Genomic DNA, 25,850 nt, shown 5'->3' on the forward strand with positions numbered 1-25,850 from the left:
TGTATTCCCAGTGCTTTGGGAGGTTGAGGTGAGTGGATTGCCTGAGCCTGTGGGTTCGAGACCCACTTGGGCAAATTGGCGAGACCTCATCTCTACAATAAATCAAAAATTAGCTGGGCGTGGTAGCACGCGCCTGTAGTTCCAGCTACTTGGAAGACTGAGGCGGAAGGATCACGGGACCCCAGCAGGTCGAGGCTGCAGTGGCCGGGAGTGGCCACTGCACTCCAGTCTGGGTGACAGAGTGAGACTCCAACTCAAAAAAAAAAAAAAAAATTGCAGGGTTCAGAAGGCAACTGAGGTCCTGCTTGGAAGGCCTTCTGTGGTTGGTTTAATGACTGTTGCTCCTTGTGGTTTTTGTAGGTTATGTTGGCAGCTTCCTACTGGTCTCTCCTGGCCCCTGCGGTCGAGATGGCCATGTCCTCCGGGGGCTTTGGGGCCTTTGCCTTCTTCCCGGTTGCTGTTGGCTTCACCCTCGGAGCTGCTTTTGTCTACTTGGCTGACCTCCTGATGTCTCACCTGGTGAGTACTTTACTTTGGGCTGTCATGTCAGGATATGTCCTGCTCTGTGTAATAGACTTGTTTCTGTTCAAGTTTGACATGTCTTGGTGGTATTCTGTTCAAGTTTAATGTCTCTGTTAAGTAGCCAGTGGTATTAAAACAGATAACGAGGCATTAGAGGGATTGAATGGTGATTTCTTCTTTAAAGAAAATAATCTCTTGGTGATATGACTAATCATCTCCTTATTTATATTCTGGTAAGTTCAGATTCCATTTAAAATATAGGGTGCAGCTGACGTGCCATGTGACTTCATATATACAAGGGGACCTAGAACTGGGAGGAGTAACTGTCACCATGGTCCTGACCCTTGATGAGCTTACGATGTCATCAGGAAGATGACAGTCCCTCTACCCACAGCATAAATCCTTTGCCAAAGCGTCACATCCCTGAGGACTGATAGCAGGGTGAGGCTAGAGTCTGGGCAGCGGGGGTCTGAGCTTGAGCTCATGTCTGTTGTTCACTGGCTGTGTGTCCCTAGGCTTCAACTTTTCTTGCTGTAATTTGAGGATAACTACCCTGGGGAACTATAAAGTTTAACCAAAAAAAGAAGGAATTTTAGGAGACCAATGCCTTATCCATTAGGCAACCGGGACTTCTAAAAAAGGCATTTTAAAAGGCACTGGGATTGAGGGTGAGCCAGAGATCGCAGGGCTTTTTGCTGATATAGATCTTGTGAGATGGGTTTGGGAATGAGCATGTACCTTCTTACAGAGAAGCACACTGTGAACCACAGCCAGAATATGACTTGATTGTTGAGAAGAGCGAGCCGAGACCATGCGACAACGATAACCGCATGCCACTGGCTAAAACCCTGTCATCTGCATACACTGTGATCAGTAGAGGAAAGGGGTCCATGCCAATAACAGTGTGCAGGCACACTCGGCCTTACCAGACACAATGCCTGGCAAATACTAGGGGTGGGCAAGCACCCCAAGCTGGGGCTTGGATTTCCTGCTAATCCACCAAGAGAAGCGGCTAAGGCAGGACTGCATGGGGAGAATGGGGCCAAAGCCTCTGTCTTCTGTTGGCTGGTGATGAGACAGGATTAAGTCAGGCTTACTGGAGTTGACTGATGTGTACCCCAGGAGGTAGAATGGAGTGCTCTTTCCTGATTCTCTGCCTTCTTTCTTGCCTTACATTCCCAACTGGAGAAAGAGAAGGAATAATTCTTAGGAACTTGGCCTTTGGGCCCAGGGACTCATGAGAAACTGAGTCCTTGTGTCATAGAAGGACTAAGCTTGGACCAGATGGCTGGGTGTGACACGTGGGGCAGCTATGCTATTGTCTTAAAGAAGAAGCCATGTTTTTTGTTTGTGTGTTTTTTTGGTCATTAAGAGATCGAGTGGCAGTGCCTGTTTCTACCCCCTGGATATAAGGCTTCCTTGCCGTCAGTTCTATCTGTGCATTAGTACTTTCCAGAGGCCCTGGATGTGGGCTGCCGTATTCTGTTCTCAAGGCCTCCCTGGTTGTGTGTGAACTTGCTGTTGGAGTGTATTCTGCTTGCCCTGGCAGGAAGACCTGGTGGCCAGTGGCCTTAATGCTCGAGCAGCAGGCAGAGATCTGTTCATCGGCTTTACACGGGCACTGCTGGGTCTCCTTCTGCCCTTCTGCCCTGCGCCCAACTGGACTTCTAAGAGTCTCTTTTAGAGGGCTCTGTGCAGTCATGGTGGGTCCTTACTACAGAGACTGTGGGCGGGTGGGGTGGGGTGGTGTCAGGTGTGTATTTGATCAGCTGTCCGAATGTGGGGGCTTTCTCTGGGCAGTGTAAATAGTCATTGGCCAGTTTGTGCTGTGCAGCAGTGATTTTTTTAAAAAAACCCTTTTGGTTCATGTTTGTTCTAATATGTGTTTTGAATATGGAGAAGATCCCATATGGAAAGCTCTGGATAGGCTCTGCAGAAAATCGAGAACAGTTTGGGAGCAGTTTCTGGGAAGCAGATGCAAGGACTCAGGATGGGCATAATCACCACGAACGGCCAGAACCTTACTGGTTGGCAGAAGGATCAGCTTGACAGGGAACATCTGTTCTGGGGTGTTCTAAAAGAAATTAATTCTTGCTGTTGATGCGAGAAGGGGGATTTGTCTTAGACGGCCTTATAAATAGAGGGGAATTATTTATAATTGCTACAGCCATTGAATACAAATGTTGTTGAGAGAGTCGTGCTTGGAAGCAGTCTGCTGACCTCCACTCTGAGGCCAGCTCAAGCTTGTTTTCTTTGGTGTAACCTGCTATTCATTTGCTTGCCAAACCCCCAAAGGGCGGCAGTTCAGATCCATGGAAGATTCTCTGTGGAGCCCGAGTTAGTGGGTTTTTATCTGGATTCCTCCTGGTTGTCCAGCATTGATTGAGCCCCCACAGGGGATATCATCTCTGGCGGGAGGGTGGGGAGGGCAAGAAGCTGTTTTCAGGACGTGTTGCTCTTGGAATTTGTGAACCGGAGGCTTTGGGGGATGTGGGAAGTTCTGTGGGCAAATTCAGCTTCAGATCTCATCATCCCACCTTACGACACAACCCCGCTGTTCAACAGATGGCCCCAGGAGTAGGAGGAGGCTGGGAGAGCAAAAGGCTTTGGCTGCAGTTCTGCCCGAGCCTCTCGCCCTTCAGAACAGGCCCCATGATAAAGGGGGCCTGTCTGCAGGAAGCCCCAGCATCTCCTTTCTGTCCCCTGGAGATACTTCTTCTTGGAGTTTGTTATTTCACCTGGAGAAATGAGCCAGCGTGGAACATGGGGCCGAAATGTGGCGGGAGGCATTCTGCAGCAGTTCCCTGGTTGAGCCCTTGCTGTGACCACCCAAGCTCAGGTCCCGGGACCTGGGAGCCTCAGCCATCACCTCTGCTTATACATTTAGGATGTGATGGGCAGCCAGACTCTTGGGTTGGCAGGGAGGAGACGGCTCACATCGGATGATGTTCTTTACCTCCATTTCTGTGGTTCATTTGTCCCCCTGCTGGAGCTGAAGCAAAATATTGCTCACGGAGAGGGCTTTACTCGTAACAGCCTATCAGGTTGAAGCCATCGCAGCTTTGTTAACTTCAGGTGCATCAAATTCATCTCCGAACTCGGTGTTTATATTCACTTATTTATCTGGGAGTCGAGAAGGCTCATGCAATAACTGTTAATGGGAGGTGAATTGACAGGGATTTATAGACTTTGCCAAATGGCGTCTTAATGAAAGGTAGAAAGAGGCAGAGCAAGGGAGGTGCAGCCTGCCAGGCCTGGAAGAGGCTGGCAAGGGGTCGGATAATGGGAAATGCTCATCTCGAGCCCGATATTCCCCCTGGGATGGTTCTAGGGAGAAACAGAATGGACATTGAACAGCTGTTTGGAGACACTGACGTTTTTATGATCTTTGTGGTTTTTCTTCTATATCAAGTCAAGGGGTGGCAGTAGGTGGGGAGCCTTGACCTTGAGTCTAAAGCAGTGATTTTCCACTGGGAGGTTGACAGATAAGGTGGGGGACGAGGGTAGTGTCTGTCCCCGAGGCCTCATTCTTTCTCTGTAGCCATATTAGGATCACATCAGTATAATACAGAAATCTCATTATGAACATTTTATTTTTTTTATTTTTATTTTTTTTGAGTTGGAGTCTCACTCTGTCACCCAGACTGGAGTGCAGTGGCCACTCCCGGCCACCGCAGCCTCGACCTGCTGGGCTCTGGCGATCCTTCCGCCTCAGCCGTCCAAGTAGCCGGAACTACAGGCGCGTGCTACCACTCCCGGCTAATTTTTGATTTATTGCAGAAGTGAGGTCTCAAATGTTATGTGAAGGGCCAGGCACAGTGGCTCGTGCCTATAATCCCAACACTTTAGGAGGCCGAGGTGAGGGAATTACTTGAGCCTAGGAGTTCAAGACCAGCCTGGGCAACATAGTGAGACTGAAAAATGAAAATATTAGCCAGGTGTTGTGGCATGTGCCTGTGGTCCCAGCTACTCGGAAGGCTAAGGCAGAAGGATTGCCTGAACCCAGGAGGTTAGGCTGTGGTGAGCCATGATGATACCACTGCACTCCATCTTGGCTCAAAAAAACCCTAAAGGTATGTAAAAATCCCTTCCCCATCTTCTTCCTAGACCAACCATTTTGTTATCATAGTTGGAGCACTTCCTGTTATCTAACCCCTTGCCAGCCTCTTCCAGGCCTGGCAGGCTGCACTCCTTTACTCTGCCTCTTTCTACCTTTCATTAAGACACCATTTGGAAAAGTCTATAAGTCCCTGTCATTTTGCCTCCCGTGAACAGCCTTGCATGAGCCTTCTCAACTCCCATCATTCTGGTCTTTCCTCATCCTTTTGTTTTTGTTTTTTTTTTAAGGAAAAGCAATTATATGGCATTTTTTAAAATATTGAAATATAAACACTTTCCCCATTTGCTTGTATTGTTTGAATATATAGGCTAAATCAACTTTCTAGCAATGGGAACCCTGTCTCCATCAAGGTCTTCCTCGTCTTCCCTTATCTATGTGCATGCTTCACATTTTCCACGGTTGGAATCAGGCTGCGCATGCTCGTGTTATTTTAAAATTAAAAATGATTTTTCTCTAGGGGCATTTTAATAGTATCATCTACCTGCATTCTGCTATCCTAGTGTAGTTGTCAACAGTGCCCTCCTCTTTAGTAGGTAGATTGCTCTATGCTTTTACATATGTTTCTACGTACATCTGGAAATATAATTTTGTTTGTGTTTTATGAAAAACAAATGGCAACATACTGGCTGTGTTGGTGTTACTTGTGCTTTTCTCAGCTTGCTTTGCATCTTGGCAGTCTTTTCCTGGGAGATGCGTGCTCCCTCCCCTGCCCCCTCCTCTCTTGGTATTTGACATCTTGAGGAGGCAGGTACTTATGGCTCTGAGGCTCTCCCCTAGTTGAGGGTACCTGGCTAAAAGTCCTTCCCAGACAGGCTCCAGGAGGGCAGGGGAGGCTAGCGGATGGGTACCACTTTCTTCTCATTTCCTCCTTAATTTCTCTGAATCTCCAGCCATGTTCAGTTGCTGTTCGTTCCCATTGTGTTGGCAAAGAAGATGCCTCTAGTGAACACTAAACAAATAGTATGTGCACATACTTTTTTTTCTTCAGGCATGGTCTTGCTCTGTCACCCATGCTGGAATGCAGTAGCGTGATTGCAGCTTGCTGCAACCTCGACGTCCTGGGCTCAGGTGATTATTTCGCCTCAGCCTCCCAAGTAGCTTGGACTACAGGTGTAAGCCACCATACCTGGTTAATTTTTTTTTTTTGAGTTGGAGTGTCACTCTGTTGCATATGCTGGAGTGCAGTGGCATGCTCGCGGCCACCCCAGTGTCGACCTGCTGGGCTCAGGCGATCCTTCTACCTCAACCTTCCAAATAGCTGGAACCACAGGTGCATGCTACCACACCTGGCTAATTTTTAAAAAAAATTTTGTTGTAGGAATGAGGTCTTGCCGAGTTGCCCAGGCTGTTCTTGAACCCATGGGCTCAGGCAGTCCACTTACCTCAACCTCCCAAAGTGCTGGGATTACAGGCTTGAGCCACTGCACCCAGCTATTTTTTTTTTGCAGAGTTGAGAGTCTCACTATATTGCTCAGGCTGATCTTGAACTCTTGGCATCAAACGATATTCCCGCCTTGGCCTCCCAAAGCACAGGGACTACAAGCATGAGCCACGGCACCGAACTGTGCCCATATTTTTAATACATACTCAACTTTTACTGATGCCAATATTTGGTCATTGGAGCTGCTATGATATACCATATATGACAACTGTCTGGAATTGACAGATGTTGTAAGAAGTGTTTTTTTTCCCCTAGAGGGGTTTTTGCATTTATTTCTTTCCTTCATAGGCTCTTTCCATCTTTAACATTCTGATTCTAGTTCGTGAAGGAATATCTTAGAATGGGGGGGGAGGCGGGCGGAAAAAAATGGCAAGGATATCTTACGGAAAACAAAAAGGAGAAGTTGCAGTGGCATCTACCCGAGAGTCTCCAGGATAAAGCCTGTGTCAGATAAGCCTGACGAGTCTTAAGCGTGAACTTGAAACGTGACCCTCTGACTCAGTTTTAGCACTGTGTTCTTTCTTCTGCCTTGTTGAGGTTTGAGAGGGTCACATTTACTTCCTACCGTAAGGTGCATGTGGGGTTGATCTGTCGCTGAATTTTCGACTGGGCTGGAGACAGCCACTGTAGTGATAGCAGGTTCTTCCAGTGTGGGGACACGGTTGTATCATTCCAAGAGGCTGGTGTGTGTGTAGGGGTGTATTGGGCAGCCCCAGGCCAAAGAAGGTTACAGTTTTACAATCAGTCCTTTCACTTCACTATCTATACATCTGTGTTACTTCGCTCTGGCTGCCATAACAAAATACCACAGACAGGGCAGCTTAAACAACATGAGTTTATTTCCCACAGTTCTGGAGACTGGAAGTCCAAGATCAAGGTGTTGGCAGTGTTAGTTTCTCCTGAGGACTCTCCTTGGCATGTAGATGGCTGCCTTCTCCCTGTGTCCTCATACGGTCTCGCCTCTGTACACATTTCTGGCATCCCTGGTGTCCAAATTATTCCTCTTCGTATGAGGACACCAGTCAGACCAATCTGCCAAATGGCACCATCTTAATTTAATCACCTCTTCAAAGGCCCTTTCTCCAAATACAGTCACATTCTGAGGTTAGAGCTTCAACATGTGAACTTTGGGGGATGCAGTTCAGCCCATGACAACATCTTCTCAGATTCTCTTGATATTGATGGTACTGAGATTGAGAATTGGCTAGAGGCGAGAGAGCTCGCTCATCCTGTGGATGTCACTGGAGGCTGTCAATCAGACACTGGTACCTGAACAGAGGGCTGGCTGGGTGTGCCCCGAAGGGCAAGCCATGATAAGGGATACACAATAGTTAATAATTCAGTTTTAAAGGAGAAAAACCAGCCGGACTCGATGGCTCAGAAAAAAAAAGAAAAGAAAAAGAAAAAACAAAGGAGAAAAACCTGTGAGCTTGCAGTCATGGAAGCAATGGTTGGTAAGGCCTGGCTAGGGGTGCATGAGAAAGGTTATAGTTCAGAAGGACTCACTGACAAGGGAGCGCTTTGAGTTGTTTGTGAAAAAAGGCAATGTATTTCATTGCAGGGTGGATGGGGCCTTGATGCACTGAAGCCACAGGCCTGTCATGACATGAGGTTGGAGAGAACTGGCCTCCAGACCTTGCTGGGTACTGGTATCTATTCCCGGGTCAGGTGGGAGACACGGTCAGGGTTGTTTCTTCTGCCTTTGGAGGCATCACAGCCTTTTAGGCTTTTAGAGGATGTTCAGTTGTTGTTTTGGGTCCTGCTGGCACACAGAGGGGTTATAAAGGAGACGGAGGCAGTTTCCTAGTGTGCTGCGCATGTTGATTCTTAGAGATAACGGCAGGTCTGACCGTTCTGTGGATGCCTGTAAGTGTACATTGAGGTGCCAGGAATGCATGCCATGAACTCACTCTCTTTCTCTCCATATGCTCTCTTCATTTCCTGCGGCAGCTGGTGAACACTGCTCTCTACACTTTGGTTTGCCTGTGTGTGTTAGCTGTGTACACAGCTCTCACTCCTCAAGGCTGTAGGGAGAATATCTGTAGCTGTGCAGTCCGGAGCATTTCAAGAGCGTCTGCTCTCTCTGGCTTTTGAGTAGGGTCCAGAAATCCACCTCTGTTGGTGATGTTTGTTTCCAGAAGGCTCCCAATGGGTCTGTCATGAACGCACACAGACACACACACACACACACACACACACACACACACACACACACACACACACACACACACACACACACACCGTACACAGACTTGCTGGGGGGAGCCCCTGAATCGATGCCTGTTTCTTGTTATTGTAATAAGGGTGGTTGGAATTCTTAACTGCAAACAGGCATGGTTGGAACCTTCTAGGACCTGGATTTCCTTCTCGATGCTTAGAACACCTTTACGTATATTTGGTCATGAAGTTGTGACTGTGTACGCATCTTTTCCTGCCATCTCTTGATCCAGGCAGTGTGTTTATGAAAAGAACACAGAAGTCACCAGGGAAATGTGTTGAACCAGGTGGTGGCAGAGGGTGGCAAAGATGATTATGAGGGTGGAAAGGTAAAGGAAATGAGGGTGCATCTAACTGTGACCAGATCCCTCCTTCTTCCCAGAGTTGACTGGGACAGTGTCTGTCTGGCTTGTAGCCCCGTCCCTTGTTCAGTGGCTGGTGTCTTGGTGCGCATAGAGCAGGCCGTGTCATGCCCGTGTGGTTCATCTCCTGTGGGACTGACTGTGGCGCTGGTAGTGTTGGTGTAGGTCCCAAGACTGGGGAATTAAAGTCCTAGGGGGGTTAGATAAAGAGTTCTGGGCCAGACTCAGTGGCTCAGCCTGTCATCCCAGCGCTTTGGGAGGCTGAGGTGAGTGGATTGCCTGAGCCCGTGGGTTCGAGACCAGCCCGGGCAACTTGGTGAGACCTCGTCTCTACAATAAATCAAAAATTAGCCGGGCATGGTAGTACGCACCTGTAGTTCTGGCTACTTGGAAGGCTGAGACAGAAGGATCGTGGGAGCCCAGAGGGTCAACACTGGGGTGGCGGTGAGTGTGCCACTGTACTCTAGCCTGGGCGATGGAGTGAGACTCCAACTCCAAAAAAAAAAATCCGATCTCAGTGTTCTGGCTGGTGTCGAGAAGAAATGAGGAGTGAAGTAAGTTTGGGAGCGGAGATGTGGTTTGACCAATTGTGGGGAGGAGGGAGTCCCATTAAAGCCAGTAGAAAAACTAAAACATTGTCCTCTCCCATAGGAAGCCCTGGGAATGTTACTGCTAGTAGAACATGGAACCTCACTTGGAATATGCTCAGTGGAGCACTGTATCTGTGTCTCTGTTGCTGGCTTGTATTTTAGGGTTGGGTGGAGGGGAAGAGATTCTTATCACCAAGTCTCAGAGGCATCTTGTGTCTCCAACCACAGCCAGTTGTCCCTAGGGCCTCCTTTTTCCAATTACATGGCTGAGAAATAGGAGGACTCACCTTACTTGGGCCTGAGCAGGACAGAGGTGTTCTGAATTGAATACACAAATCAGTGAAATCATTATAAATGATTTGTAACATGATGGCAGTGGTTGACAGTGGATGTGGCAGCCAGTGGGTTCTTGCGTCTTCCTGTTGAAGGCTTGGGAGCTGAACATGTATGTCTTTCTTGTTAGCCGCACACCCTCACCTTGTCTGTTGATACCCTGCAGACATGATCTGCCTTGAAGAGAAGTGCCTGGGAATAGAGCTGCGCCTGTGTTCTGTGGCCCCCCCACCCCGTCACTCTGTAGCTGCGTCCTTCCTTGACTGTGGCTGTCCTCAAACACTCCCTTTTTTTCCAGTGGGGACAGTGCCCAGTGCATTCCCCGGCTCAGTCAAGCCTAGACCAAGAAACTGAAAGCTGGAGGGGCCATCATGCAGGGCCAAAGCTGCAGCAAAAGTACCAGTGGGGCATAAGTCTCTCCCAGGCTGGGTAGTTTGGAGAACTGTGGTGTTCCCCGAATATAAACCTGAAAGAAAAGGTAGTGGACAAAGCGCCTCTGGGGAGGTGAAGTCGGGCAAACTCCTGCACCCTGTGGTTGGGATGAGTGTGCCTTTACAGCTGCAGAACTGTCATGGCTGGGCATGTGTTAGGGTTTCCGTAAGCTGTGCACATGCTTGTGGCAGTAGCATTAGTGACCTACTGCTCATTAATTTTATTTTTAATATGATGGAGGCTGATTTTTGCTAACCTTGTTTATGCTCTGATTAAGACACGCTGGGAAGATGGTTGCAGACTGCTGTGGTGTTTTTGACCCTTTTAGTACCCTGGGTAGTGAGTGAGTACTGCTGAACAGTCTGCTTTCTTCTTCCTTTCTTCTCTTTTCTTCCTTTCCTCCTCCTCCTTCTTCCCTTCTCCTTCTCCTTCTTCTTTCTTCTTCTTTCTCCTTCTCACTCTGTCACCCAGGTTGGAGTATAGTGGCACCAGCATAGCTTATTGAAATCTCAAGCTCCTGGGCTCGAGCAGTCCTCCTGCCTCAGCCTCATGAGTAGCTGGAACTATAAGCATGTGCCACCGTGCCTTACTAATTACAAAGCAATTATTTTCAGAGACAGGGTTTCACTATGTTGCCCAGACTGGTCTAGAACTCCTGGTCTCAAGCGATCCTCTCACCTTGGCTTCCTAAAGTGCCACTGCTACAGGCGTGAGCCACTCTGCCTGGCTTGCTGATCAGTCTTCATTGGCAGGCTGAGTTTCCTGTCATTGGTGAAGGATTGCTGAATAGGCACAGGGGTGTCACCTGCATAGCCCCAGGGCAGTCCGTGGCCCCAGGTGGCATAAGAGTAGGCTTGGGAACTGGGACAGTCATTCATCCTAGACCCCTTAGTCGCTGCCTTTTGAGAAGTAGCCTGATATTTTTTTCCTGTCCTTTTGGATCTCTGAAAAAGTGGAGATAAGGCATATCTTCCCACAAATGGAAGATGGCACACATGTATGTGGGCATACTTGTGCACGCACACACTCATATATGTACACACTGCTGAACACATGTGTGCACACACGCATGACTTTTCAGGCTGGCATCTACCACGTCAGACTCCCTGCCCAAGCTCCTTTGTTGTTGCATAGGGTAGCAGTGTCCATAGAAGGCGGGGGTTGTCTGTGGGCAGGTTTACAGAAGCTGCCTCTGCTAGAAGCTAGCTTTCAGCTCTGGGATCGGTAACTCCCAAAGAACTGTCGGAATCTGGCCAGTGAATGTTCCAGGCATTACACATAGAGCAATATCTCTGGCCAGTGTTTCTAGAGAATGGTTTAGGTTTTCAGTGTCAACAGTGGCACGGGCTGAAGCAGAAGTTCTCCTCAGAGTTCACTTGTTCTCCTTGAGAATATTGCTCCATGTAACAGTCAAGGCAGATGCCACCTAAGTGGGTTCCTGCTGTCTTGACTTGGGCTGCCACAACAAAATAAGATAGTCTGAGTGGCTTAAACAGCAAAAAATATCAGAAAGTTCTGGCTGATTCAGTTCCTGGTGAGGGCTCTCTTCCTGGCTTGCAGATGGCCACCTTCTTGTTGTGTCTTCATATGGCAAAGAGAAGGTGGGAGAGAGGGCAAGCTCTCTGGTATTAGTATCTTATAAGGATACAAATCATGACCTCATCTTACCCTAATTATTTCTGAAAGGTTCCCATCACATTGGGGGTTAGTACTTCAACATAAGAATTCTGGGGGTAGGGGGACACAAATTCTGTTTATCACACCTGCTATAAAGAATGTGAGGACATTCTCTTCTGCTGTCTTCAGCTCATAAAGGATTCTGGATGTGGTGAAAATTTCCCAAGTACAATTCTAAATAGATACCTCTCCAGACAGCAGGAAAAGGAGTGTAGTTCCTCACCTTTGTTCTCAATGAAATTAACAATACTCTTTGCCCTGAAGTTTTCTTTGTTCTGATATTAATAATAGCCTTTCCAACTTCCTTTTGTTAGCGTTTGCATGATAAATCTTTTTCTATTCCCATACTTTTAACCTATCTGAGTTTTTATATTTAATAAACAATACATAATTGAGTTTTGCTTTATCTAGTCTGACAGTCTCAGTCTCCTAATTGGAATGTTTGATCCATTTACATTTAATGTAATTATTGATGTGATTGGGTTTATGCTTACCATCTTACTCTTTATTTTGTATTTAACCCATCTGGGTTTTTGTTGGTGGTGTTGTTGTTCTGTACTACCTCTCTTGCCTTTTTTGGGGGTTAATCAGATAAAATTCAGTATTTCATTTTATTTTCTCTACTGGATTTAAAAATTACAGTATTCTTAACTTATCACAGTCTACCTTGAATTAACATTGTACTACTTCATCCTTACAGCAGCACTCTTCCGTTTACCCCTCTGCATTCATTGTACTATTTTTGTCATACATTTTATTTCTTCATATATCATAATATCTTCAATACGTTTCTATTATTTTTGCTTTAAACAGTCGGTTGTCTTTAAAAAATTTTTAAGATGAGAAAAAGTCTTTATATTTACAATTTTCAGTGAGTTTCAGTAGCAGTTCTCACTAGACCCATATTTTTGTCTGGCATCATTTTTCTTCTACCTGGAGAACTTTTTCCTTAACATTTATTATAGGTTTTAGACCTGCTTGTGGCAAATTCTCATGGCTTTTATTTACCTGAATATGTCTTTGATTCACCTTCATTATTTGCAGAATAATTTCATTGGATCTTGCTTTTAGGACTTTAAGAATTACATTCCAAGGACTTCTGGCTTATTTTTTTTTTTTTTATGATAAGAAGTTAGAGTTGTTCTTCTGAATGTAATGTAATGTAAGTTGGCATTGTTCTCCATTTTTCTCTGGCTACTCTTAAGACTTTATCTTTAATTTTCAGCATTTTTTACTATGACATGCCTTCATATGGTTTTCTTTGTTTATCTTCCTTGACTGTTTTTTCCTCTCCAATTATGGGTCACAGTTTACTGTCTCTTTTCTTGTCTAATAATTTTTTATTATATGCTGGACATGGTGATTTTTATGTTATTGAGAATCTCTAAATTTTGTTGTCTTCTCTTAAAGAGCTTTAAGTATTATTATGGCAAGTAGTTAATTTACTACTGATGCAGCTTGATACTTCTAAAGCTTGGTCTTTAGGGATGTGTGGTCTTTATCCTAGGGCTACAGGATCCCTATTCTTTTGATTAATTATGCTTCTTGGATATGTAGATTGATTTTTAAAAATCAAATTCAGAAGAAAATATTAGCCCAAATTTTAGGGAAAAAAAATGTTCGGCCTCATTCTCTGTCTCTTTTCTTTCTGAGACTCCAATTATACATACATGCTAGACTGGTTAATAATGCTTTCCTTTGCTTATTGAGACTTTGCTTATATTTTCATCTTTCTCACTGTGTGCTTTCATATGAATATATCTATTACTTGGTCTTTAGGTCCACACTGATATGTTTGTTGTAGTATCTAGTCTGTTACTAAATCCATTCAAGTATTTCTTCTTTTAGATAATAAAAGTTTTATAATTTCCCTCTGGTTTCTTTTTGTTTTTAAACTACTGACCATTTTCCTGCTGAAATCTTATCATTTGCTCACTCGTTGTGTTCATCTTTTCCTTTAAATGTTTGAATATATTTATAATAACTATTGTAAACTCCTCGTCTGTTGCATCATCTCTGTCAACTCTATATCCATTCCTATTGTCTTTTTAGGTTTTAAATACTGACTATGAATTGTATTTGGGGGCTTCTTTCCATGTCTAGTAATTTTTTATTGTATACTGGACATTGTCATTGCTATATTGTTGAGAGAATAGATTTTGTCATCTTAAAGAGTTTTGGATTTTATTCTAACAGGCAGTCAGTTTACTGGTGGCTCAACTTGATCCTGCAAAATATTGGTTTTAGGCTTTGTAGGATGGATATACAGTAGCTTTTACTGTAGGACTGGAGTAGCTCTACCCTTAAGGAGGATCTTTAAGGCCTTCACTGAATGACCAGATTACATATTGAGATCTCTTCATTGAATAATTGGAGCTCCAACATCTTCTAGTGTCATATGACCTCTAGAAACTTTATTTAGGTCATAGGACCCTAGGAATGATTCTCTTCTAGGTCTCATAGTGTTTCACTTTGTGCATGCATAGCTTAGTATGTAGCTAGCAGCTTGAGAATACTTTTTTGCAGATTTGTGAGACTCCTTTGTGTAACTTCCTCCTGTGTGATATCCTGCAGCTGCAAATTCCAGCTGCTGAAGCAGTCCTGATTTCAGTCTTTTTCTGTCTACTGTTTCACCTCTTTATGCCACAGTTTGAAAAGTGCCCCTGCAAGGAGTGCTCAGGTGATGTGGAGCACCCTTTGTATCTTTCCCTTTCTGCAAGTATCATAGCCCCGCACAGCCTATTGTTCACCCCTGAAACTAGTGGCCTTATAGACTATATTTTTACTATAGAAGAGCTGCTTTATATATAGTGGGCTACTTTTTACTCCGTTTATGACTAAAAGAGGAAGTCACAGTGGAATTAATTTGAAACATTTACTCCAGATTCTTCGCAGGTCTCATCTTCTTTCCTTATCTCTCTCCCCTCAAGTCCCCTTTTCTTTCTAAATGAAAGTGGTTTACCTTGTAAGTAATTTTAAGAAGAAGGAACGTGTGTTTCTGAGCAAAAGTTTTTGTTTTTCTTCTTGCGGTGTTGATATCTGCTCCCAATCTTTGCTGCGTTCTGGCCACACACATTTCTTTTAATTAGCAGGCACTGAAGTGGGGAACTAGAGTCTCTTGATCCTGTTGTTTAATGGAGTGTTGCCTGAGATGGCAGGGATCAGGATAATTGGATGATAACCCTACACACAGAGAACTGGGACACTGTCTGATTCGGAGTCAGCTGAAGGCTGACACTCCTGGGAAGGTGACTAGATTTAGTTTGGGCTCATTGGCTCTGAAGTACTTGCCTTCACTTTCCTCAACTTCCGAGAGACTTCCCACACTTAGAAAATTATCTCTGTAACAGTGCAGTTAAGTGCTTCTTGGGAGATTGTGTATTCTGAAACTTTTGCATGCATTAAAATGATTTACTTTGTAAAATTCGGCTTTCTGAGGCTCTACCATCCTGAGAGTCTCACTCAGGACTGGAGTGGAACCCAGGAATCTGTGTTTTTATCGGGTGTCTAGGAGATTCTGATGTAGGCAACCCGTGGACCTCATTTTGAGAAGTACTATATAGTGGCTTTCTGTAGTAGTTCTCGTTCTAAAATGAATGCTGGGCATATTGTCCTATCTGGTGCTGTATTTTTTTTCTTTTAGGAAAGCATATAGACAGAATAGTGATAGAGAGAGTAACACTGAGAACCAGAGAAGTTATGGTCTTCCCAGGGTTTGAAAGTGTTCAGTGTAGAGCTTGGACTGAGGTCAGTTATCCAAGATGGTCATATTCTTTGGACTCTGCTGACGTTAGTTGATAATGTCATGTTCTAAGATGGGAAAACACCACCTTTCTACCCACATTCTTTTTATTTCCCCGTAACCTCCTTCCTGATGTAGAAGTGCTATTCCATGTAGCATTTTGTTAAGGACACGATATGGGAAAGAACAGGATGGCAAGTGTGTGTAGGATGCATCAAAACACTCTAAACTATAAACAACAAATGCCCATGTGAGGTGTTATTCCTTGAGTTTGGGACTGGAAAAACGTTAGGGAATTCTGCATAGGTTGTGACATTGTCCGGTGGTGTTTGTGTTGATTAATCTCCTTTGTATTATTAGCCTAATAAGAGAATAATTTGGAAGAGCAAGAAACAAAAGGCCCGGGGACTAATTAGGATATTAATGCAGTATTCCACCCAAAGGCAGTGAGGACCTGAGACTGTGAGAATAGAAAGGAAGGGACATTTGAGAAACATCTAGTAGAAGGAGGTGTGCAAAAGACCAGATGTTTGGATATACGAAGGAGGAAAAAAACAGTACAAGGTGATACACAGGACTTGAACTTCACTAGCTTTGAGACAATGCCGGAATTGGACAAAAACTCAATATATGGAAGTGGGAGATGGGTTTGGAAGGGAATACAATTAATTTGAGAAATTGTTTGATAGACTATACATGTGTGGAGCTTATGCTGATGACACCAGTATCTGAGTTGAGATGTCTAGAGGAGATTGGGAGCATGAGTCTGGCTCAGAGTCGGGCTGGAGGCTAGAGTGATATATGCAATACTGGGGAGAGCCCTGAACAGAAAGGGAAGAGTTGACACATGAATCCACGAGACAGGAAACTGGTGCAGGCCGGCCAATGGCTTGTGCTCTGTCCAGAGGCAAGAGAAATGTGCAGCTGGAGGGTCAGATGAAGCTGGGAGCAAAGAGATCAGGGGCCCCAAAAGCTGGCTGGACCCTCCAGGACTTGGTGAAGCAACCTGGGCCCCAATGCTGCTTGCATCTGCCCACCCGCATGGCTGTGAGGGTGTGTCGTTTTTGATAGTCACTCAGCTGACTGATAACAGGATAGAGCTGATGGGTTAATCGTGCCGGGAGAGGGAGTGAGAACTGAATGTTCCCAGCAACATGTTTCTCCTCAGACAGGTCAGGTCAAAGGTAACTGGTCATCTTATTATAAACTGAAGGGTCTGCAGGAGGGGCAGACTGAGAATCTCCCTCTGCAGGGGCCTAGGCCCCAGGAGGCATGAAGTTGTTCTGTGTTTATTTGGGAGGGGTGGGCTCTGTGGAGAATGGCTTAAGGGAACTGGCTGAAGGCTCATGTGGCCAAAGTAAGCAAACTCAAGCATGTGAGGGAGCGTGGTGCAAGCATGTGGGATTTATTTGGGATTTCCAAGGCTCAGCAAGGCACACTGCTGAGAGGATTTGCACTGAGGCTGGGGTGTGGCTGTCCTCGGCCAGATCGCAGGCCCTCTCTGTGTCTTGGGTTCTTGATTTTGAGTCGGTGATGACAGCACCTGCGTTCCCCCATACCTGGCTGTTTCCTTTCATTGTCCCCTAATCAACCTTCTAACCCCATGGATTTGACCCTTTACAGACAGAATTGGCAGACTGCAGCCTGAGGGCCAAATAGCTACACCCATTCATTTTCGAAGCCTCTGAGGGTATGTGGCTGCCTTTGCACCACAGTTGCAGAACAGAATAGCTGTGCTAGCTGTGATAGAGACTGAGAAGTGGAAAATCCTATGTGGCCCTTTAGAAGGTTTGCAGACCCTGGTTTCAGTACTCGTCCAGCGAGTCCCTTTTCTTTGTGCCCGTGTCTCCTCTCTCTCCAGGATACCATCACATCCCTACTCCGGATCATTTCCCACAGTCCCCAGAATATTCTTTACAGTTGGGAGTCTGATCATGCTTCCAGCTGAAACCCCTTCAAGGCTCCTGTACCCTCCGTTTAAGTTCTGTTTCCATAGTGTGCTTGACCAAAGCACTCTGATCTGGTCCCTACTGCCCCCTGCTGCCGTGTTCCTCGCAGTCACTCCCCATCCGTGCTCATCTCTTCCAGTTTCCTCTTCCACCCCCTCACCTTTGCTTTGGCTGTTCCTTCCACCCAGGGCACCGTCCCTGCGGCGAGCTGCCTTATTCTCTTCTGTCTACCCCTTGGGATGCGGCTTGTGCATTCCTTCTCCAGAAGGCCTGTCAGGCTTGTCCCATGTCTTGGCTCCACTTGGTGCTTTCCCCATCCTGGCCCTTCCCTTTCCTGGGCTGTTACCGCCTGTGGCTCACGTCATGCACGGCTTGAAGGTGGCGTCGGCCCTGCCCCCGCCCAGGGCAGACCTGCCCTTCTCTCTGCTGTGTCCTGCACACCAGCACAATGCCTGGCACAGAGTGTGTCTTCAGAAGGTGTTTGATGAATGGGCAAAGGAGAATATTGTGATGCTAGTCAGCTGTGGTGGCTCACGCCCATCACCTCAGCACTTTGGGAGGCTGAGGTGGAAGGATTGCTTGAGCCCAGGAGTTTGAGGCCAGGCCAGGCAACAAAGTGAGACCTCGTCTCTACAAAAAATAAAAAAATAAGCCAGGCAGAGTAGTATGTGTCTGTAGTCCTAGCTACTCAAGAGGCTGAGGTAGAAGGATTGCTTGTCCCAAGGAGTCTGAGGCTGCAGTGAGCTGTGAGGGTGCCACTGTACTCCAGCCAGGGCAACAGAGTGAGGCCCGGTTTCCAATTTAAAAAAAAAAAAGGTGCTTTATGCATGTGAATTACTTTCTGGGAACAGATCTGTGCCCTTTGCAATTGACCACTTTTTTGGCACTACAAACTTGAGGCACAGATAATTAAACATGCAGGGGCAAAAAAAGCTTAATCTGAAATTTGAAAGTGTTATGTGACTTTTCATGCTTTATTTACTTTCATAATTATGTTTGCCTAAGAAGCTAGACACTCACGCTGCCATTTACAACAAGCACATTTTGAGCAAAGTTTGAGCAGAAGGGTAGAATGGGAGCAGGGATGTCGCTTTAGAAAAGGATTAGCACGCGGACCTCCCTCTGGATGCTCTGGTTCATCGTGTCCAGTGTGAGACCCAGGCACTTGCAAGAAATCCCCACAAGGACTCTGAGTCAGCCACGGTCAATGACCACCGATGGGAGGTTACTTATAACTTGCTTTTGTTCAGGTGCTGGGTTTTGGATGGTTCCTCTGATTTAAGTCTTTTCCTCTTCCCCTTTGAAGCCAGAGTTTTCCTACTTTACAACAGAAGACTCAGAAAAGAGGAAAAGAAGGGTTTTCCTGCAGGTGATTAAGGGGCAGTCTGAAGATGAAAAGAGGGGAAGAGTTTGATTCTATTATTGATGGCAAACTTTAGACCGTATTAGAATCACCTGGGATGCCTAACAAAATACAGATGCCTGGGTCCCACCCCAGACTCAATGACTCAAAAGCCCTTGGGGTGAGGCCTGGGCACCTGCATTTTCAACTGGGTCTCAGACCGGGCGCGGTGGCTCAAGCCTATAATCCCAGCATTTTGGGAGCCGAGGCGAGAGGATTGCCTGAGCCCACGGGTTCAAGACCAGCCCAGCCAACTTGGTGAGACCTCATCTCTACAATAAATCAAGACATTAGCCGAGTGTGGTAGCATGCACTTGTAGTTCTGGCTACTTGGAAGGCTGAGGTGGAAGGATCGCTGGAGTCCAGCAGGTCAATGCTGGGGTGGCCATGAGTGTACCACTGCACTCCAGCCTGGGCAACAGAGTGAGACTCCAACTCTAAATACACAAATAAATGAACTAGGTCTCTAGGGAATATAGAGCTTATGAAGGTGAGAGGCCCAAGGTACAGCCCAGAAAGGCGGATAGCAACTCAGCAGGAATCTGGAAAGCTCTGGTAGTACCTGGCCGAGAAGTACTGACAACTTGGCAGGGGGAGGCCCCAGAAGTTGTCCATCTCATGGACTCCTTAAAAAGTGTTTTGATTGAAGTGAAATTTATATAGCATAAAATTAATCATCTTAGGCCAGGCACAGTGGCTCACGCCTGTAATCCCAGTGCTTTGGGAGGCTGAGGAGGGAGGATCGCCTGAGTCCAGGAGATCAAAGCTGCAGGGAATCGTGATTATGCCATTGAATTACAGCCTGGGTGACAGAGTGAGACCCTGCCTCAAAAAAATAAAATAAAATAAAGTAAATTAGCTGTTTTCAGCTGAACACTTCAGTGACATTTAATGCATTCATAATTTTCTGCTACTACTGTTATCCTGTTGCAAAGATTTTCATCCCCCCCAAAGGTGATGAAAGCTACCAAGTGGTCACTCTGCATTACCCCCACTCCCTCATCTGCTTTCTGTTTCTGTGGATTTACCTGTTCCGGACATTTCCTATAAATGGAATCATATAGTATGTGGCCTTTTGTGTCTGTTTTCTTTCACTTCGCATCATGTTTTCAAGGTTCATCTACGTCACACGGTTCAGAACTTCCTTTCTTTTATGTATGAAGAATGTTCCATTGTATGCGTGTGCCATAGCTTGGTCCTTTCATCCGCTGATGGACACTTGGGCTGCATCCACTTTTTGGCTGTTGTGAATGCTGCTTTGAAGATGCATGTACAAGGATTTGTTGGAGCACCTTTTTACAGTTCTTTTGGGTGCGTTTCCTGTGAAATTTCCTGTGAAATCAGGTTGAACCTGATGGGCAGCCAGGCTGGTGGCTATCTGACCTACAGCTTGCCAGAGTGATATGTGTGAGGCTCAGCTCTGAAAAGGGGGAACTGGAAGGACTATTGGGCAGTTGGCAGGGCAGAGGGAGTGACCTGGTGAGGGACAGGGCCGTTGTCTTGCCAGGGCTTCAGGCTAGCTTTAAGTGCCTTTGCCCTACAAGGCTACAGTGGAAATAGCCAGAATAATCTTTTTAAAAATATGTCTCTGCCGGGCACAGTGGCATGCGCCTGTAGTCTCAGCTGCTCGGGAGGCTATGAAGGGGGAGGATCGCTTGAGCCAAGGAATTTGAGGCCAGCCTGGGCAATGCAGTGATACCCTGGGTTTTTTTCATGTTCAAAATCCTTTGCTATCTTCCCATCAAGTCCAGGTCTTTTTCTTCCATGTTTTTTCCTTTTTTCCTTTAATTTGGACTTAGTTTGAGGCTCTCTTCCAGGCCCCTCCTTCCTTCCTTCCTTAGCTTTGACCGAGGCTAGTTACTCCCCAAACCACCAACCAGCTACTGCACTGACTCTCAGCCCACATCAACTTTTTGTCAAACTGAGTACTTTCTCCAGTTCTCCCTTAGCCAGAAGCCACTTTCCTGCTTTTGCCTTGGCCTGACCAACTCCTTGTTACCTTTCAGGTCTTGGCCATCCATGGTCATTGCTTCCCCCGGGAGCTTTCCTGGAATTCTGTTCTGGCCTAGGCGCCTCTGAGTCTCTGCTTGGCCCCTCGACTGCACACTGTTTCTTGTAGCTGCTCAGCTGCCCATGTCCCCGATGGGCTGTAGGCAGTGGAGGCTTGGAGGCATTGACTTGGTCCGTCCTGTTCGCTTCTGAATTCTCAGTGCCCTGTACGGAACCGAGATACAGAGGTGGCACAGAAAACAATTTGTTATGGGAAGGAGTGAGTGTATGCTTAAACCTGGAACCTTATTCATTATTGCATCTTCAAGACCTAGGACAGTGCCTGGAACATACTAGATGCCGAGGTCCCCTTTGTCTCCCTTCTAATAACTCCTGCCACAATAAACACTTCCCTAAATGTGTGAACAGTTGGCTGGATAGGAGAACCAATCATTACTGTCTGGAGTGTCTGGCAGGCAATCGTATCTTGATCATTTTATATCAAGGGTCCTTGTGTTCCTGAGAACTTTTAGAGTTGCGTGTGTGTGTGTGTGTGTGTGTGTGTGTGTGTGTGTGTGTGTGTGTATCACGTTTTCATATGGGAGAGCGAGTGTCCTTTGGAGGACTTCCAGGAGTCAGGTTCATCAATGTTGCCCCAAGTTTTTCTCATCCATTGGTGGAAGCATTATGGAGCAGGTGCTGTGGGTGACCAGCCTGTGGGGGGGACAGGCTAACACCGGGTTTACTTGCTGAGGGAGTTGTATTTGAGTATTATAGTTGTGAGTGACAGTGGACCATTCCTAATATGTAAGAATGTTATGTAATGGCATGTTATACAATGACATTATATGATGTAATGGTGTTATGTAATGATATGTTGTTGTATCTATTATGTTTTAATCATTTCTACAATCCCTTTGCCCCCCTTCCCGTATCCAGGTTGCGAGAGGCCTCTTTAGAGGCATCGTGTCATTTTGGAAGAAGCATGGGCTTTGGATCAGATTGACTTGGATTCCAAGATTGTGTGTCTTGAAGAAGTTACTTAACTTTTCTGAGCTTCAGTTTTCTTATCTGTAAAATGGATATAATCCTACTGGAGAGGGCAACCATCAGGATTAAATAAAATAATGCATATAGAGTATTAAACACACAGTCAGGCATGCAGTAGGTGGTTAATGTATGCCAGTTCCCTTATATCAGGAACTGCAGAAGCTTCTGGGGATGGTCGTATTTCTTGGTTGTATAAGTTGTTTCTTGTTTCATGTTTCTTCTTTGTACAAGTTGTGGATTTAGGCTTAAAACGTGTGTGTGTATATGTGTACATGTCTGTGCATTGAAGGGTTAGGCCTATGTGTTTATGTATGCTTGTGGTCTTCAGAGGAGGAGGCCTCATTGTGATGTCTGCTGGTCTAGCCTTTCATGGACTGTTTGTTAGGATATTCTGCGAACAGCTGGTCTCTTTCCTTCCAAGATTCCCAAGGGAATGGGTTGGAAAGTTCTGCCCATAACATTGTGCCCCTAGGACCACAGTCTACCTTTGCCACATATTGTGTGGCATCTTTCTCTCAGAAGGATTATTCAGAGCAGGATCAGGATGCCTTGACCAGGTGGGGTGGAAACCTCCAGGTGTTTGGTGTCTCAACTTCAAATGACTAGACTCTACTCACTGAGCAAGTTGCTAGCAGGCTGCCAACCTGATATGACACCTAGGTTATTGACAGAGACTGAGTTGTATCCACCCTGCCGTTCATATGTTGAAGCTCCAGACCCTGGTGTGATGGGACCCTTTGGTAGATAATTAGGTTTAGGTTATATCATGGGGTAGGGCCCTCCTAATGGGATTAGTGAGTGTCTTTTTAAGAAGAGACATTTGGCCCAGTGCAGTGTCTCATGCCTGTAATTCCAGTGCTTTGGGAGTCCTAGGAGGAGTTCAGGACTAGAGGGGAGGAAAGGGAGAAAGCTTGATTAGCCTGGGCAACATAGTGAGACCCTGTCTCTAACAACAACAGCAACAACAAAAATGAGCTGGGAGTCTAGGAGTTCAAGATCAGCCTGGACAATATAGTGAGACACCGTCTCTACAAAAAACAAAACAAAACAAAAAAACTGTCTGGGCATGGTGGTGCATGCCTGTAGCCCCAGTCATGCAGTAGGCTGAGGAGGGAGGATCACTTGAGCCTAGGAGTTTAGGGGCTGGAGTCTGGGTAACAGTGAGACCCCATCTCTTTAAAGAGAGAGAGAGAGAGACAGAGACTGACGAGAGAGAGAGAGAGAGAGAGAGAGAGAGAGAGAGAAAGAGACAGATTAGAGTGCTCACTCTCTTTCCTCCCCACTGTTTGAGGACATAGCAAGAAAGTAGTTGCCTGCAAACCCGGAAGAAAGGCTTTATCAGAACCCAATCATGCCGGCACCCTGATCTCTGACTTCCAGCCTCCAGAACTGTGAGAAAATAAATGTCTTGGCTTAAGGCCCCCAATGAGTGGTGTTTTGTTATGGCACCATGAGCTGATCCAGACAGTTGTAAGGTGTATCCTTGTTGTCCCAGACCTTGGGTGACTCAATCCTCCTTTGTCTCTTGTGTTGGTCAGTGCCACCCCCTGTGGCCCCTTCCGCCCTGTCTCAGTCATTGTCCTGCCCAGCACGTTGCTGTAACTTTCCTCTTGCCCTTTTTATCACGTGTAGTTGGGTTGTCTTCTATGCCTTCCCAGAATTCAGCACAGAGCTCTGCCTCTGGTCTGCCTCCTTTCTAAATCAGATGCCCGTCTCATCCTTTCTCTGTCAACCACACACCAGGTCTTTGCGAGGGTTCTAGTTTTCCTTCAGGCCCCACCTAGGGCTCTGCTCCAGACATCCAGTCAGACTGGTCCAAGGCCATTTGTCACACCAGCCCTTTGTAGTATTAGCCACCTACACCCCAGTATCTGTTACAATGATTCCAGGCCCATCTAGTTGGGATACTCTTCACATTTCCAGATATTTTGAGATAGAATTTATTTTCCATCACAGACTTGGAAAAATTGAGATATAGACTAGCATTTAAAATGTCAATGCCTTCTACGTATTTGCTTTGGTGTCTAGAGCTGGGAAGCCCCAGCACCATAATCCACCTTTGGTTTGTGTGGTCAGCTGCATAATGGCCCTCAAAGATATCCAGGTCCTAATCCCTGGAGCCTGTGAATGGTACCTTATAGGGAAGAAGGCTCTTTACAGATGTGATTAAGTTAAGGATCTCAAGATGGGGAGACAATCCTGGATTATCTCCAGCGTGAGACCTAAATGCAATCTCAAGGGTCCTTACCAGAGGGAAGCAGAGGGAGATTTGAACAGAAGAGGAGGAGGCAGTGTGACCACAGAAGCTGAGATTGGAGTGTTGAAGCCCTGAGCCAAGAGGCAAGGAACAAATTCTTCCCTAGAGCCTCCAAAGGGAGTGTGGCCTAACTGACATCTTGATTTCAGTCCAATTTTACTGATTTTGCAATTCTGGCTTCCAGAACTGTGAGAGAATGAATTTCTGTTGTTTGGAGTCATCATATTTGTGACAACTTGTTACAGCAGCTACAGGAAACTCATACAGTTTACATCTCAGAGTCTCCCCTTGGTGTGCCTTGCTCTGTGCCATTGAAGGAAATTCAGTAGTGAGCATCCTTTCTCTGTCTGACCAAGTCACTGCTCACGGCTGTTATCTTTTGGTCATCTAAAAGCTCAGAATAGATCAGTGACATCTGCACCCATTCAGTAAGCGTTTGATTCAGGGTACAGGCTCTGGTGTCCCACTAACTGAGATCAAATGTGTGCTCTGCCACTTACTAGCCATACAACCTGGAAGTAGCGACACAGCCTCTACCCCTTTAAGCCCCATTCTGTCTTCTTCGTAGGGATTGCTATAAAGATCGAGTGACTTCAGTTTACAGCCATCGAATTCTTTAAGCTGTTTCCTCCTCTCAACTTTAAAATCTTTTGCTAAAACTTAACAGTAAAGTTTCTTTTTCTAAAAAAAAAAAAAAAAAAAAAAATAACAAAGATTGAGTGAACTGCCATGTTCCACTGATTCCAAAACATTTTTTCACATTTTGCGATCTTTAAAATTGGGATGCATCTCACAGGCGACTGCTGGTCACCGTTTAATTGGCAGCATTTTTTCCTTCTTCGTGATGCCTCGAGTAATGATATGTCTTACAGCAGAAGGCATCTTGAGATTGATGAATATGGCAATCCTGGCAGATGTGCTTTGCTCAGTGCCTGAACATTTAGGAGCTCCACAACGAGTAGGAGTGATGCTAGTGTTATTTCAGGTGTGGCAAACAAGCAGAGGGTTTCAGGCATGATTTCACTGTTCTCGTCTATGCCTGACGGTCTTCACCCCAAACCCTCCCGCCGCCTGCTCAGAAACCTCTCCTTTGTTCTGTCTCTGATACTTTTCATTGTCCTGGTATCTTCTCTCTGTAGGAGGACCTGGTGCAGGGCAGCCCGTGGGATCACAGCGATAGGTCTGGTCCTATATTCCTTTTGCCTTCCTCCATTGCGGAGTGTACACATGACCTTGCTTGCTGGACTTATATAGCCTGAACTCATTCCCTCTGAGTCTGAGGCCTTAAATCTTGACTTGGCTGTACATTTTTCTTCCTTCTTATTTCTCTGTTTCTATTCTCTCTGGTAGCAGATGGGAGACTCACACTAACTTTTGTTAAGGCTGGTGTCTGTCAGTCAGGGTCTAGTCTGAGACAGGAACCACACCAGTTATCTGAACAGAGAGAATTTAACGCAGAGAAGTGCTAACGAGGAATAAAAAGGTAGCTTGAAGTTATCACAGAGGTAACAACCCCCGAAAGCAGCTACCACTCCTAGGGATGAGGCAATAGACATAGTTGTTAGAGTTATTAAAACTTAGAAACTTGGAGGAGGGGTCCCTCAGAGATACAACTTGAATGTCCGGGAGGAGGTGCCAGAGACTGCTTGGTGATGGTGTCTTAAGCTAGGGTGCAATAAGGCTAGTCTAAAAGTTTTGGGAAAAAGTCCGAACTGGTTTCAGCTGATAGGGAGGCATTGCTGCTGCCCCAGTGAAGAAGCATTTCTG

At 45.9% G+C, this 25,850-nt stretch overlaps 1 protein-coding gene across 1 annotated transcript in view; it reads left to right on the forward strand.

Moving 5' to 3' along the window:
* Positions 1 to 25,850, forward strand: part of LOC103267214 (zinc transporter ZIP11-like) — a 242,408-nt gene that overhangs the window by 51,385 nt on the left and 165,173 nt on the right. The window contains exon 4 of the mRNA XM_008064819.2: positions 361 to 519. Coding sequence (XP_008063010.2) covers positions 361 to 519 — 159 coding nt within the window. The remainder of the gene's footprint in view (positions 1 to 360; positions 520 to 25,850) is intronic.

This window comes from Carlito syrichta, unplaced genomic scaffold, assembly GCF_000164805.1.
Source record: "Carlito syrichta isolate Samal-C Ts95f unplaced genomic scaffold, Tarsius_syrichta-2.0.1 Scaffold308056, whole genome shotgun sequence".
Taxonomy (NCBI): Eukaryota; Metazoa; Chordata; class Mammalia; order Primates; family Tarsiidae; genus Carlito; species Carlito syrichta.